Here is a 14,415-nt window from a genome sequence, read left to right as displayed (position 1 = left end):
GAAGGCATGAAACAATTGTGAGCTGACATGTGGGTGTGGGAATTGAACCCAGGCCCTCTGGAAGAGCAGCAATGCTCGCTCTCAACCACTGAGCCATCCCTCCAAGTCCTTCATCAAGGTACTTGTACTCATTAGCATATCACTACTATGCCATCCTTTGAGATGTCAGGATGTTCTCTTGCTCCCACTAGGTTCTTGTCCAGCTCTCACCTTGATAAAACTGGGGGAAACGGTGAGCAAACAAGGAGGGTTAACTTGGGATTAACAACTTTTAATTGTTGTTAGAGGTTCTAAATTCAATCCCAGAAACCACATGGCATCTGTGCGCAAGCACCTACACTGGCGTTCTGATGCCCTCTTCTGGCATGCAGGTATACATGCAGCCAGAACACTCAGACGTGAAAAATAAATACAGCTTTAGGAAAAAACAACTGTAAATGGAAAACCAGGTTGCCACACAGAATTGGCGACCGGATAGCAGCAGTGTGGAAGTGAGCTGGACTAGAGCTGGAACGTAGAACTACTACAGGCAATACCACAGGAAAGCCTGCACTTCCGGGTCTCAGAATAGCGGGTCCTAATGGCAGGAAGTAGCCGCAGGATGCGCTTCTGCCTCTCTGCCTACAGCACGGACTTTGACTCTGGCGAGTCTTGAAGGCTGTCTTCTTCCGGCCTGTTACAAGTGAGCTCAAGCTATCAAACCTGAAGGGAGAAGGGGAGAACACTGAGCCCACCAACTGTGTGTACCCAATCAAGTGGGCCTGCTTCTCACCACCACCAATTACTTGCCTCTAGCTCCCAGCTGCCACAAACTCTGACTCTGAAACCCTTCTGTGTCTTTCACTCTTAGGAGCCTCAAACTAAAAGGGGAGCCCAGCACAACCTTATCTTTTTTCCTCTTAGGGAGATGACAAGTCTCCTCGTTGAAAGAAGAAAACAGACAACCACAACAGGATATTAATGTGGTAAACAGAGGGCACCAGGAAAGAGATAAACGTGGTACTGTACTTGGGGCTCAAGGAGACATGAGGCCACCGTGTCTTTTGAGTAAGACTCTTTTTAAGACACTGTTCAGTAAATTTCTACTGGGTAAGAAACCTATTTAAATTATTACTGCCACAAATCAACAGGCAGTCAGCAGCATGGCAAGAATCCAAGGGCAGTTCAGGCCCAAGTATGTCAGAGTGGGTATCTCTTCTCAGAGGTTTCAGAGGGCAGGGTGGGTGAGCCTCCATGCCAAGAGCCATGCTTGTAGGGGTGGGAGGAAGTTTACATCCCAAGGATGGATGTGCGATCATGAGGATATGAAAATGTTGGAGGAGGAGCCTGTTTAGTTAGGGTGTATCCATCCTGCACTGTGTCACTGGTAGCTCCTGATAACTTTGTCTATAAACTTGGGTCCTGTACACAGAAGCCACTCCTAGGAAGGAGAGACATAGTCGCATATGGGTATGAACTAAGCATTTGGTCTGGGTTCTAATAGACAGGAATGCCTTTTCTTTCTTTTTTTTTTTTTTTTTTTTAAGGATTTTTAAATTATTTATTGTTTTACTGCTACTTTTAGAATGTTTTTTATTTTTAAAGATTTTTTTTTTTTTACTTTTTCATTCATACAGTTTTTTATTGTTAGTTTTCTGACAAGCATTCAAGTGTCACAGAGGGAAAGAGAGAGAGTGTGTTATATTCCCTGCTGTAGGAGTTACAGACACGTGGGTGCTGAGAACCAAACTGGGTTCTCTGCAATGACAATTGCCAAGCTGTTTCCCCTCGCCCTCTAATGCTACCTTTAATTTTGACTGTAAATGTGAGTATCATGATCTCCATTTCATATTGCTTACATGTTCCTTCTTCTGCCAACCAGCTTTTAAACATATACTCAAATGTATTATGCTCACACACATTATTGAAATATACATAACATGCAACAAATTGAAAATACTTAAAATACACTATTTAATATTTTTGACATCAAATGAAATAAGCACCCCTTCAACAAGTCACCACAATCATATTTTTTTTTTTAATGTAATTTGAGACAGGGTCTCACTGAGGCTGTCCTAGAATATCTAGCCCAGGATCCTTCTTCCTCTTCTTCCTAAGGATGCCACCACAAGTGACAAAACTAACTTTAATCTTGACATGTAAAGCATAAGGGCCTAGGGCAGCTTCTAACAGACCCTGAGCAAGTGAAAAACCCCCGAGGGTTAGTAAGAATACTTAGGCAATATGCAGGCTTTTAGGACTGAGGAAAGAGGCTAGCTCAGATATCTGAGTAGAGGGGCACAAGAAGCGACTGGCTCAGAGGTTAAGAGCACTGACTGCTCTTCCAGAGGTCGTGAGTTCAATTCCCAGCAATTTCAAGGTGGCTCACAATCCTCTGTAATGGAATCTGGTGCCCTCTTCTGGTGTGTCTGAAGACAGCTACACAGTGTATGTAAAATAAATAAATATTAAAAAGAAAAAAGAAGCGACAGGTGCTAGACAAAGGTTAAGATATAAAAAGCTAATGAGGTAGGGCCTACTAGGGCACCCTCAAAAAATGGTTTTGTGACACGGCGGTAATCCCTGCACTCGGGAGGCAGACTAATTTCTGAGTTCAATGGCTGCTGGTCTACAGACCACCAGGACTTCAGAAACCTTGTCTCACCCTCCCCACCTCCCACACAGTGGTTTGTCCAATTTGACAAACATAATTATCCCTAATTAACTTCTAACTATAGTAGGTACTAATTTCTCGCCGTCCTATACTTATAGCCCACTTGAAAATTCGAAAACACAACCATTCTAATACATCATTGACTGCGGAAATGGCCTCAGCGCTGCAACCGGAAACAGAAACTGACCACTACATAAACGCCATCTAACGACCAGCTTAGAGCAAAGACAAACCCTGAAAGTAGCCCAATCGGAAGGGGCTTGGCTTTTCCTGTTAAAATCTGACAAAGAACAGGACGAGAGGGAGTCTCGAAGAACTGTTTTTTTTTTTTTTTCAAGCCGGTTTGACTCTGTCGTCCCTCAAGACCACTTTTGCGCAGGCGCAGAGCTACTAGACACAGAAACGAACACGTAAGCAAAAGCGGGAGCCGGTTCTGCTTCGTTGCATCCACTGTTTGCAGGGTGAAACTGTTGACTCTCGGTATCTAAACTACATTTCCCAGCAGGCATCCGTTTCATACTGAGACTAAGTGTGGTTCTCTGCGATAGGGTAAAAACAATAAATTTGAGTGATGACGTATAAAACAGGAAATAACTTGATTACAGTGTTTGAGTGTGTCAGTACTAGAAGCCCCAGTGGCCTAATGGATAAGGCATTGGCCTCCTAAGCCAGGGATTGTGGGTTCGAGTCCCATCTGGGGTGGCGCTTTTTTAAATTTTAACACCTTTCAATTAGGAGATGATTGTTGCCAATCATACCTATTATTCATTTAATGTATTATTTTGAGAAAGGGTCTCTCTACACAGAATGGTCTATGAACTCTGTGATCCACCTGCCTCTAGGGGCTGTAAAGGCGTATACCACAACGCCCGGCCGTTTTGTTTTAAAACTGGAGAAACTGATGTGAGGTTTTACTAGTTGAGGATCTGCAGTTTGCCATACCAGGATATGAGTCCATTTTCTTCCCCTAGGCTGCGGGTAGCCAAGTTTGGAGGTCGGTACGTTTAATTTTGACATCCCTGGTAGAAATAGTTAAGACCTTTTTGGCGCGACCTAGGTCAAATCTACATACTCTCTTGCCAGACACCTTTTCTCTGAGACTCGGCGACCTTCGGATTAAGGAAGTCTAAAGTGACGCAGTCAGAAGGGCCGAGAGGATTCGGTACCTTCCCTTGCTTTTCTTCTGATCCCCTAAGGTGTCACTTGGCGTTTCACTCGCAGGGCAGTCGGTAGACGGCGCTGTGGGGCGGAGTGGGCGGGCCAGCATCTGCCCCTGAGTGTGCGAGCGAGGGCGCCAGAGGCTGTTAGGGACCAGGTTCGCCAAGGACAGGAAAATGGCGGCCTTGGGGTCGCCGGCGCGCACTCTGCGGGGCCTTCTGCGGGAGCTGCGCTACCTGAACGCGGCCACCGGGCGACCATACCGCGACACAGCAGCCTACCGGTACCTGGTTAAGGCTTTCCGAGCACATCGGGTACGCAAGCCGCGTCTGGTGGGCTCCAGGTCGCGGGAAAGGGAAGATGAGGGGGAAGTGTGATGGTGGAGTCTTAGGGCAAACGTGTCTGGTCGACCTGTCCTCCACCTGCGGTTCTCACCACATAATCCAACCCCTTGGGTACCCAACCTGTGGTCTCAAATCCTCTACTGGCCTAGAAGCCGCGTGGGGTGCACTTTCCTAGGGACTTCGTATCTGCCACCCACCAGGGTGGAGCTGTCTCTGACGATTTCATTGGTTTGTCTGGTACGTGGGGTGTGGAATGGGGTAAGGGGCGGGCGTTGTGGGAAGTAGGTACTAGGGGTCGTGAGACTTAAAGGCACAAGGGTACAAGCGTCCCCCTCCTCCTCACCCTTTTCACATTAAAATCTTAATAGGAAGCAATGGTGGTGTGGTGGTGGTGGTGGTGGTGGTGGTGGTGTGTGTATGTGTGCGCGAGCGCACACTTGACATGTGTTTGTGGGGAGTGAAGATGCAGAATTTCAGTATTAATCTGGCCGACCTGGAATTTGCTGTTTAGCCAGACTGACCTTGAACTCACTCTGCCTTTTTCTTCTGAGTGGGTCTTAAAGGCATGGGCCAGGCAAAAGCAATTTTTAAGGCAATTTAGTTGGGAGTATTCAAGAGTTCAAGAGTGGTACAGTTTTATTAATTGTTAGCCTTTCATCACTGAGGAAAGCAATATCTTGTATTCTATAGAGATTGCATATCTTTAGCTTGCTGTATGACAGGATACGTGTTTTATTGGTGTACAAACATAAACATACAAAATGCTATCCTTGGGAAGTACTATTTTGAAATCCACAGTTCACATCCCAATAGAAGATGGTTAATTTTCCAAAGGAGGTAGTGCTCAATTCTCTGCCAATGCAAGAGGGGTAGCTAAGGCTCAGGGACACTTACCTGAACAGTTCTGCTCAGAACTACAATCTAGGGGAAGGAAAACTAATGTTCTTGAGCAATTATAATTATAATAATTATTATTGTTTTTTTTAAGATTTATTTTATTTGTATGAGTATACTGTAGCTGTCTTCAGACACACCAAAGAGGACATCAGATCCCATTACAGATGGTTGTGGTTGCTGGGAATTGAACTCAGGACCTCTGGAAGAGCAGTCAGTGCTCCTAACCACTGAGCCATCTCTCCAGCCCTTGAGCTTATCCCAACTGCTGAATTTGAGCAATGCAAAACCTTAGAACTAAAATTCACTTAGCTTTTAAAAAGTCATGTTAGGGGGTTGGGGATTTAGCTCAGTGATAGAGCGCTTGCCTAGCAAGCGCAAGGCCCTGGGTTCGGTCCCCAGCTCTGAAAAAAAAGAAAAAAAAAAAAAAAGTCATGTTAGGGACTGTGTATTAAGAACTACAGCCAAATATCAAGAATAAGATGTGACAGGTGGTGGTGGCACATGTCCTTTAATCCTAGCACTTGAGAGGCAGAGGCAGGTGAATCTTTGCCTTTGAGGCCAGTCTGGTCTCCACAGGGAGTTCCAAGACAGCAGGACTATATAGAGAAACCCTGAAAAACAAACAAAACGATGTGCACGTAAGAAGCCACAGTCTACCTGAAGAGCCATGAAGTAAGATCAAGTTTAGCACAAACAAGTGCTAAGGGTATATAGATAGTCAGGGGACAGGGCTCTGAGGAAGAGGTGGTAAAGAAAGGCTAGGAGTCTACAATTAGGGATCTGGAATTTGCAAGTGAATGGAGGTTAGGAAAGGTTAAGGATACAGGGAAAGAAAATGCATAATCAAATGGCAAATCAACAGTTTCGAATAGGGGAAGGTAAGGTAGGTATATATGGCTGCAGCTGTACATTATAGACGGAACATTATTGCTCCTGAAGGGGCTTTGCAGTAAAGGTTTTGGAATTCTCACAAACAACATTTGCAGGCAAAGGCCATCAGATCTCTGAGTTTGAGCCCAGCCTGCTCTAGAGTTGAATTCCAGGATAGCCAGAGCTCCACAGTGAAATACTATGGAAAAAACAGTAACAACAAAAGAAATTCCTCAGGAAAACAATGTAAATTCATGCTCAAAATTCCAGGGCTGGGCCAGGCATTAAAGGTGATTCACACCTTTAATCCTGGAAGCATAGGCGGGCAGATTCTGAATTCAAGGCCAGCCAGAGCTACCCTGTCTCAAGAAACTAGCAAAAATCCAAACAAAACAACAAAAACAGCCACTCAAAACACTAAGACATTTGCAGATGATATGATTGTATATTTAAGTGACCCCCAAAAGTTCCACCAGAGAACTACTAAACAACTTCAGCAAAGTGTTGGGGTATAAAGTTACCTCAAACAAATCAGTAGCCTTCCTCTACTCAAAGGATAAACAGGCTGAGAAAGAAATTAGGGAAATGACACCCTTTACAATAGTCCCAAATAATATAAAATACCTTGGTGTGACTTTAACCAAGCAAGTAAAAAATCTGTATGACAAGAATTTCAAATCTCTGAAGAAAGAAATTGAAGAAGACCTCAGAAGATGGAAAGATCTTCCATGCTCATGGATCGGCAGGATTACTATAGTAAAAATGGCCATTTTGCCAAAAGCAATCTACAGATTCAATGCAATCCCTATCAAAATCCCAACTCAATTCTTCATAGAGATAGAAAGAACAATTTGCAAATTCATTTGGAATAATAAAAACCCCAGGATAGTGAAAACTATACTCAACAATAAAAGAACTTCTGGGGGAAATCACCATTCCTGACCTCAAGCAGTATTACAGAGCAATAGTGATAAAAACTGTATGGTATTGGTACAGAGACAGGCAGATAGATCAATGGAATAGAACTGAAGACCCAGAAATGAACCCACACACCTATGGTCATTTGATCTTTGACAAAGGAGCTAAAGCCATCCAATGGGAAAAAGATAGCATTTTCAACAAATAGTGCTGGTTCAACTGGAGGTCAGCAGGTAGAATGCAAATTGAAGAATAAAAATTGATCCATTTTTATCACCCTATACAAAGCTTAATTCCAAGCCGATTAAGGAACTCCACAAAAAAACAGAAACACACTAATAGAAGAAAAATTGGGGAAGAGTCTGGATCACATGGGCACTGGGGGAAATTTCCCGAACAGAACACCAATGGCTTATGCTCTAAGATCGAGAATCAACAAATGGGACCTTATAAAACTGCAAAGCTTCTGTAAGGCAAAGGACACTGTCATTAGGACAAAACGGCAACCAACAGATTGGGAAAAGATCTTTACCAATCCTACAACTGATAGAGGGTTAATATCCAAAATATACAAAGAACTCAAAAAGTTAGACTCCAGAGAGCCAAATAACCCTATTAAAAATGGGGTACAGAGCTAAACAAAGAATTCTCAGCTGAGGAATATCGAATTTCATCAGGGAAATGCAAAGCAAAACAACCCTGAGATTCCACCTCACACCAGTGAGAATGGCTAAGATCAAAAACTCTGGTGACAGCAGATGCTGGCAAGGATGTGGAGAAAGAGGAACACTCCTCCATTGTTGGTGGGATTGCAAACTGGTACAATCAGTCTGGAGGTTCCTCAGAAAATTGGACATTCCACTACCTGAGGACTCAGCTATACCTCTCCTGGGCATATACCCAAAAGATGCCCCAACATATAAAAAAGACACGTGCTCCACTATGTTCATAGCAGCCTTATTTATAATAGCCAGAAGCTGGAAAGAACCCAGATGCCCTTCAACAAAGGAATGGATTCAAAAAATGTGGTACATTTACATAATGGAGTACTACTCAGCTATCAGAAACAACGACTTCATGAAATTCATAGGGAAATGGAATGAACTGGAAAATATCATCCTGAGTGAGGTAACCCAATCACAGAAAAACTACATGGTATGCACTCACTGATAAGTGGATATTAGCCCAAAAGCTTGAATTACCCTAGATGCACAGACCACAGGAAGCTCAAGAAAAAGGATGACCAAAATGTGGATGCTTCCACTCCTTCTTAAAAGGGGGAACAAAAATATCTATAGGAGGGGATATGGAGGCAAAGTTTAGAGCAGAGACTGAAGGAACGGCCATTCAGAGCCTGCCCCACATGTGACCCATAGACATACAGCCACAAAAACTAGATAAGATTGAAGCTAAGAAGTGCATGCTGACAGGAACTGGATATAGATCTCTCCTGAGAGACACAGCCAGAGCATGTCCAATACAGAGGCGAACACTAGCAGCAAACCACTGAACCGAGAATGGGACCCCCATTGGAGGAATTAGAGAAAGGATTGAAAGAGCTGAAGGGGATTGCAACCACAAAAGAAAAACAATGCCAACCAACCAGAGCTTCCAGGGACTAAACCATTACCCAATGACTATACATGGTCTGAATCATGGCTCCCACTGCATATGTAGCAGTGAATAGCTTTGTTGGGCACCAGTGGAAGGGGAAGCCCTTGGTCCTGACAAGGTTGGACCCCCAGTGCAAGGGAATGTGGGGGTGGTGGTAAGGGGGGGGTGGGGAACACCATTATGGGGGAGGGGGAGGGGATAGGGGGCTTATGAACACAAAACCGGGAAAGGTAATGACATTTGAAATGTAAATAAATATGTCCAATTAAAAAAAACCTAACACTAAGACAGATTATAAGACGCAGCAGAACAGTACTGGTCTAGCATGCCTGAGGCCCTGGGTTCTACCTCCAGTGATGGGGAGAAAAAGAAAAGTTGAGAAATCTTACTCTCCTGAATGTACATAAGAATGGGGGATGGGGGGCTTTTCAGAGGTTTTCTTCTGCTCTTCCAGGGTCCTGAGTTTTCCCAGCAACCACATGGTGGCTTCTATAATTTTTTTTTTTTTTTTCTGGCCTGCAGGACATGCAGGCAGGGCCTATGATGTATACATAATAAATAAATAAATGTTAAAAAAAAAAAAAGAATGGGGGGGATGCTTTTTCACTTTCTTCTGGCACAGGGCTAAAAGTTTTCTGTGCTCGTCTTTTCTGTTCTGTAGGGAGAAAAGATGTAACTGGGAACATCTTTTTTCCCCCAACTTTGATTTTTTTTTTTTTTTTTTGGTTTTTTTTTTCGGGGCTGGGGCCCGAACCCAGGGCCTTGTGCTTCCTAGGCAAGCACTCTACCACTGAGCTAAATCCCCAACCCCCCAACTTTGATTTTTTAATATATATATATCTTTGGGGGGCATGCATGCCAAACATGGGAGGCCAGAAGACATAGAGTCAGTTTTCTTTTTCTACTCTGGGGTTTCAAGGATTGAATTGGGCATCAGGCCTGACTGGCAGCAAGTGTCCTTACCCACTGAGCTGTATCAATCAGCAATACCTTGATTTTTGGAGGTAGGATCAAAGTGATTTCCAAGAAGACTAGGATCCATAGTGAGACTCTCTTTTTTCTTTTCTTTTCTTTCTTTCTTTTTTTTTTTTTTTAAGATTTTTTTATTTTATGTATCTGAGTACACTGTAGCTGTCGTCAGACACACCAGAAGAGGGCATCAGATCTCATTACAGATGGTTGTGAGCCACCATGTGGTTGCTGGGATTTGAACTCAAGATCTCTGGAAGAGCAGTCAGTGCTCCTAACCACTGAGCCATCTCTCCAGCCTGAACCACATACATACCCTAACTCTGACAAGGGGTGACTGTTGTGTCACACACCTGTAAATGTCAGCTTTTGGAAGACCAAGGCAAGAAGGGTGAATCACAGGCCAGTCCTTGCTCTACAGTATGACCTTCCTTGTCTTAAAAAACGTTTTCATTAGAGCACTTGGGTGCTCCTGTAGTGCATTAAATATTACATGTTCCAGTTTTCAGATTTTTACCTTGGATATTCAGACTGAGAAAGGGAATTATGGTGCCCAAGGAGTAATCCACACATCCCCATTGTATGCTCAAATTTTTTTTTTTTTAAAGATTTATTATTTATTATATTTATATTACACTGTAGCTGTTCAGACACCACAAGAGGGCACCAGATCTCATTACAGATTTTGCCACCATGTGAACTCAGGACCTTTGGAAGAGCAGTCCTTTAACCACTGAGCCATCTCTCCAGCCCCCCATGCTCAAATTTTTGATGTTCCTGATCCTTTCCCACAACCTCGGAACCCCAAAATAGTTAAGGACACAGTACTAGTAATGAAGCATTGTGAGGGACAACCAGGACAGGAATCACTCTGGGCATTGATGTGGATTTTATAGTTCTTCAAGTCATGAGGATCCAGATTTTCCAGATGGGTAAATTGTAAAAACAAGTTTAATGTCAAAACATATTTATTTCATATACATATGTACATACATAATCTTCATTTTGTTACAATCGAGTATAAAGCCATTTTTTTTTAGATAAGTTTTTTATTTTAGTGTGAAAGGTGTGTTAGTCTCAGGGAGTTCCTCTATCCAGAAATGAGCTAAGGTTGGATTATAGGATTCCTGGAGGCTTATAAAAGCCAGTGTTCCTCAGAAACAGGTTTTCTACCCAATAAAGGAGCCATTTCCCTTGCTCCTGGCAGAAGGGACTTGGCTCTCCCTTGAACTGCATCTGTGGTTGCACATCAGAGTCCATGCTAGCCTCTGGGTTCTCAGTTCCTATTCATAAGTTCTTATACGGGGTTGGGGATTTAGCTCAGTAGTAGAGCGCTTGCCTAGCAAGCGCAAGGCCCTGGATTCAGTCCCAGCTCTGGAAAAAAAAAAAAAAAGTTCTCCTTATACATGTCAAAGCCACTGTGCTGGCATCCTGGCCCTTCCTCCCTGCCCCAACTCCCAGGCCTGTTCCAGCTCACTGAGTTCCAACTCCAGCGACCCATTCTCCTGTAATTCTACTATCTCTTGCCATGTCATGGCCATGTCCAGTCTACTATTTCTGTATCTCTCTGTTGTAGACTCACCCAGAGGCTTCTGGGTGTTTTTCATCACAATAAAAAATGCTCCATGAGTGGGCATTTCAGTGCTTTCTTTTTTTTTTTTTTCTTTTTTTTTCGGAGCTGGGGACCGAACCCAGGGCCTTGTGCTTGCTAGGCAAGCGCTCTACCACTGAGCTAAATCCCCAACCCCAGTGCTTTCTTTAATGTACCCCCTCACATACAGGACATATAGGCATTGTTTAAGCCACAGAACCCAAAACAGCCCTAATTTGTTTAAATGGAGAGCATGCATTCTTTGTGACAGACAGACCTGGAGGTCAGCTTTCCTTTTGCTACAGTGCTTCTACGGTGCTAGTAAATATGTGCGTGTGCATGTCTGTAGAGTGCTTGTTACTGTTCCCTCCCCCGTGGGTATGGGGATACAGTAGGTGGTGTTAACAGGGTATCTGACTCTGCTGATTACTCTTTTTAGGTCACCAGTGAGAAGTTGTGCAGAGCCCAACACGAGCTTCACTTCCAAGCTGCCACCTATCTCTGTCTCTTGCGTAGTATCCGGCAACATGTAGCCCTTCATCAGGAATTTCATGGCAAGGGTGAGCGCTCAGTGGAGGAGTCTGCTGGTTTGGTGGGCCTCCAGTTGCCCCATCAGCCTGGAGGGAAGGGCTGGGAGCCATGATGCAGAAAGTCCTCAGATGTTTCTTCATTCAAGAATTTAACCATTTCTACCAATATGTATTTATCATTAAATCTTTTTTAAAGTGTAGTTTTGGTTTTTGTTTGCTTTTCTGTGTTTTTTGTTGACTGAATACTTAGGGAAATAAAATTGAAGTGAATCTGCTGAACTTTTTTTTTTTTTTTTTTGGTTCTCTTTTTCGGAGCTGGGGACCGAACCCAGGGCCTTGCGCTTCCTAGGCAAGCGCTCTACCACTGAGCTAAATCCCCAACCCCTGAACTTTGTAACATTGGGTTCATTGATGTTCTTAAAGATTTATTTATTGTATATAAATACACTGTAGCTGTCTTCAGACACCCCAGAAGAGGGCATCAGATCTCATTACAGATGGTTGTGAGCCACCATGTGGTTGCTGGGATTTGAACTCAGGACCTCTGGAAGAGCAGTCAGTGCTCTTAACCACTGAGCCATCTCTCCAGCCCTCATTGATGTTATGTGTCAGTGCTCTTGCACATGAAGGTTCATGTGGAGACCAGAGTTTGGCAAAGGGATGCCTTTCTCAAGTACTTCTCTGCCTTGTTTCTTGACAGTGTCTCTCACTGAACTTGGAGCTCACTGTTTTGGGTTCAGTGACTAACTAGGAAGTGTCCAGGATCTATTTGTCTTGGCTCCCCAGCTCTGGGGTTAGAAACATGAACTGCAGTGACTATGCATGTGGGTGTTTGGGATTCAAACTCAGGCCCTTACGTGTGCACACTGTATCCAGTGAACCTGCTCCCTAGTCCCTGATGTATTTGACTTAACTTTTAAAACTTAGGGCTTTTGTTTTTGGTTTTGGTCATAAATGGAGAGATGGGCTTAGTGGTCAAGAGTGTGTGTATTACTCTTGCAGAGGTTCTGAGGTTGGTTCTCAGCACCCATGTCAGGTAGCTAATAACCATCTTTTGTAACTTGTTACAGAGATCCCAGACCTCTAGTCTGTACAGGTACCTACACTCATGTGCACATACATATATACATATACATAATTAAAAATAAAGTTTTGTTTTGCTGTTTTTTGTTTTGTTTTGCTTATTTTAGATAAGAGTCTTGCTGTGTAGTTCTAACTGGCCTGGAACTTGCTATGTAGAACAGGCAGACCTTGAACTCACAGAGCCCTGCCTGCCTCTGCCTCCAGAGTACTGGAATTAAAGCACCACTATGCTGAACTCTTACCATGATATTTTAAAAGATAAAAATAATGCAAGCCTATTCTTGTGTTCTAGTGCCATGAATATAATACCCACATTCATCCTTTGTCTCTTCTCACATTTCCATGCCTTTGGTAAGCATTACTAAGTTACCATGCATCTTTGAACATATTTCCTGTGCCTCGACAAACACATAAATATATGGATGGGTATCTTTCTAAAACTTTTATTTTCTTATTGTATGGTATGTGTAAGTGCAGGTAGAGAGGTCAGAGGACAATTTTAGGGAGTCAGTTCTCTCCTTCCACAGTGGGATCCAGGGACTTTGTCTTAATGCTCCAAGTGCTTTGCCAACTTCCTGATCCCGTGTGTCTATCTTTTATAAAAGTACACAACTATGTTGTGTTAGGTCCTGGCAGGAAACAGAATAAGGTTGAGGAGAGCTAAAGGGATACGTGAAGATGTGGGATGAAAGTAATGCCAAACAGTAAGCTAACAACAGTGGGAGATATTACTTCCTTAGGCCTGATAAGCAATGACACTTAAGGACTATGGCCACAGTTGAACCCCAGCCCACAGGATGTCCAGGAATCGGGGAATAGACTGAGCACATTAACATCTACCTCTTATGACTGTCAACTTGCTCTCACTTTTAAACTGCACTTGAAAGAAATGGCTCTGCATTTAGCTAGTCCACTATAAAACGTGGGCTGTTTAGTATTGGTCTCTTTGCTAGTCAGGTTTACCCTGCCACAAGCTGCTTCTGAAGGTTCTACTTACCTCCTAGTCCTTGTCTTTACTGTGTCTGCCCCCAACTCATGCACTGATAATCTTTTTTTTTTAATTAAAAAATATTTGGGGTTGGGGATTTAGCTCAGTGGTAAAGCACTTGCCTAGCAAGCGCAAGGCCCTGGGTTCGGTCCCCAGCTCCGAAAAAAAGAAAAAAAAAATATTTGCTGACAATTCTGCCATTTACTCCAACACTGAAATATATAATGTAGAGATTTCAGAAGTCAATACTAGGAGAATTAAAGAGAACAGTAAACAGAACAGTAAAGGGAACACATAAATTTAATGTTACTGAGTACAAGTTCTCATGCTATGCCAGTTTTTATACGTCAAATGAAGTTAAAATGTCTTAAGTATCTTAAAATTCAACCTTCCTCTTACAGGGAAAGGAATTTTAACATTTAATATTTCTTTCTAGTTCCAATCTCATTGAACTCATAAACTGGTTTAGCATTTCAGGAAAATAAATAATTTTTAAATTTTGTAGAGTGAATAGTTCATAGTAGAAATTCTATTTATACCAATATTTTCCATTATAAATTTACATTGAGAAATATTTTTCCTGATTCAAAAGTGTAGAATATACTACTGAAAGTAATAATTTCCTCCAAGTAAAAAGAAAAATGGAACATTTTACAAATTTGCAAGTCCTCTTTGTGCAGGGCCATGCAATCCTCTTTTACTGTTCAAGTTTAGTGTGTGTGAGTGAGCACCATTGATAATCTTTTGAAGTAATAAATGCCATAAATGACCCTTTTGCTTCAAATCTCCTTAATTTC

General features: G+C 42.9%; 1 protein-coding gene and 1 non-coding gene across 2 annotated transcripts; both read left to right on the top strand.

The window, feature by feature from the left end:
• Positions 1-3,285: 3,285 nt before the first annotated feature.
• On the top strand, positions 3,286-3,358 carry Trnar-ccu. The gene has a single exon. It is a non-coding gene; the product is annotated as a tRNA-Arg (tRNA).
• A 560-nt stretch (positions 3,359-3,918) lies between these two features.
• Fmc1 (formation of mitochondrial complex V assembly factor 1 homolog) lies at positions 3,919-11,747 on the top strand. Its single transcript, XM_032906732.1, has 2 exons — positions 3,919-4,128; positions 11,457-11,747. The coding sequence occupies exons 1-2, from the start codon at positions 3,991-3,993 to the stop codon at positions 11,658-11,660; spliced, it is 342 nt and encodes a 113-aa protein (XP_032762623.1). The 5' UTR covers positions 3,919-3,990; the 3' UTR covers positions 11,661-11,747.
• The last annotated feature ends 2,668 nt before the right edge of the window (positions 11,748-14,415 follow it).

The sequence above is a fragment of the Rattus rattus genome, chromosome 6, assembly GCF_011064425.1.
Source record: "Rattus rattus isolate New Zealand chromosome 6, Rrattus_CSIRO_v1, whole genome shotgun sequence".
Lineage (NCBI taxonomy): Eukaryota > Metazoa > Chordata > Mammalia > Rodentia > Muridae > Rattus > Rattus rattus.
Note: the sequence above shows the minus strand (reverse complement) of the source record. Positions and strands in the feature narration are given on the sequence as shown.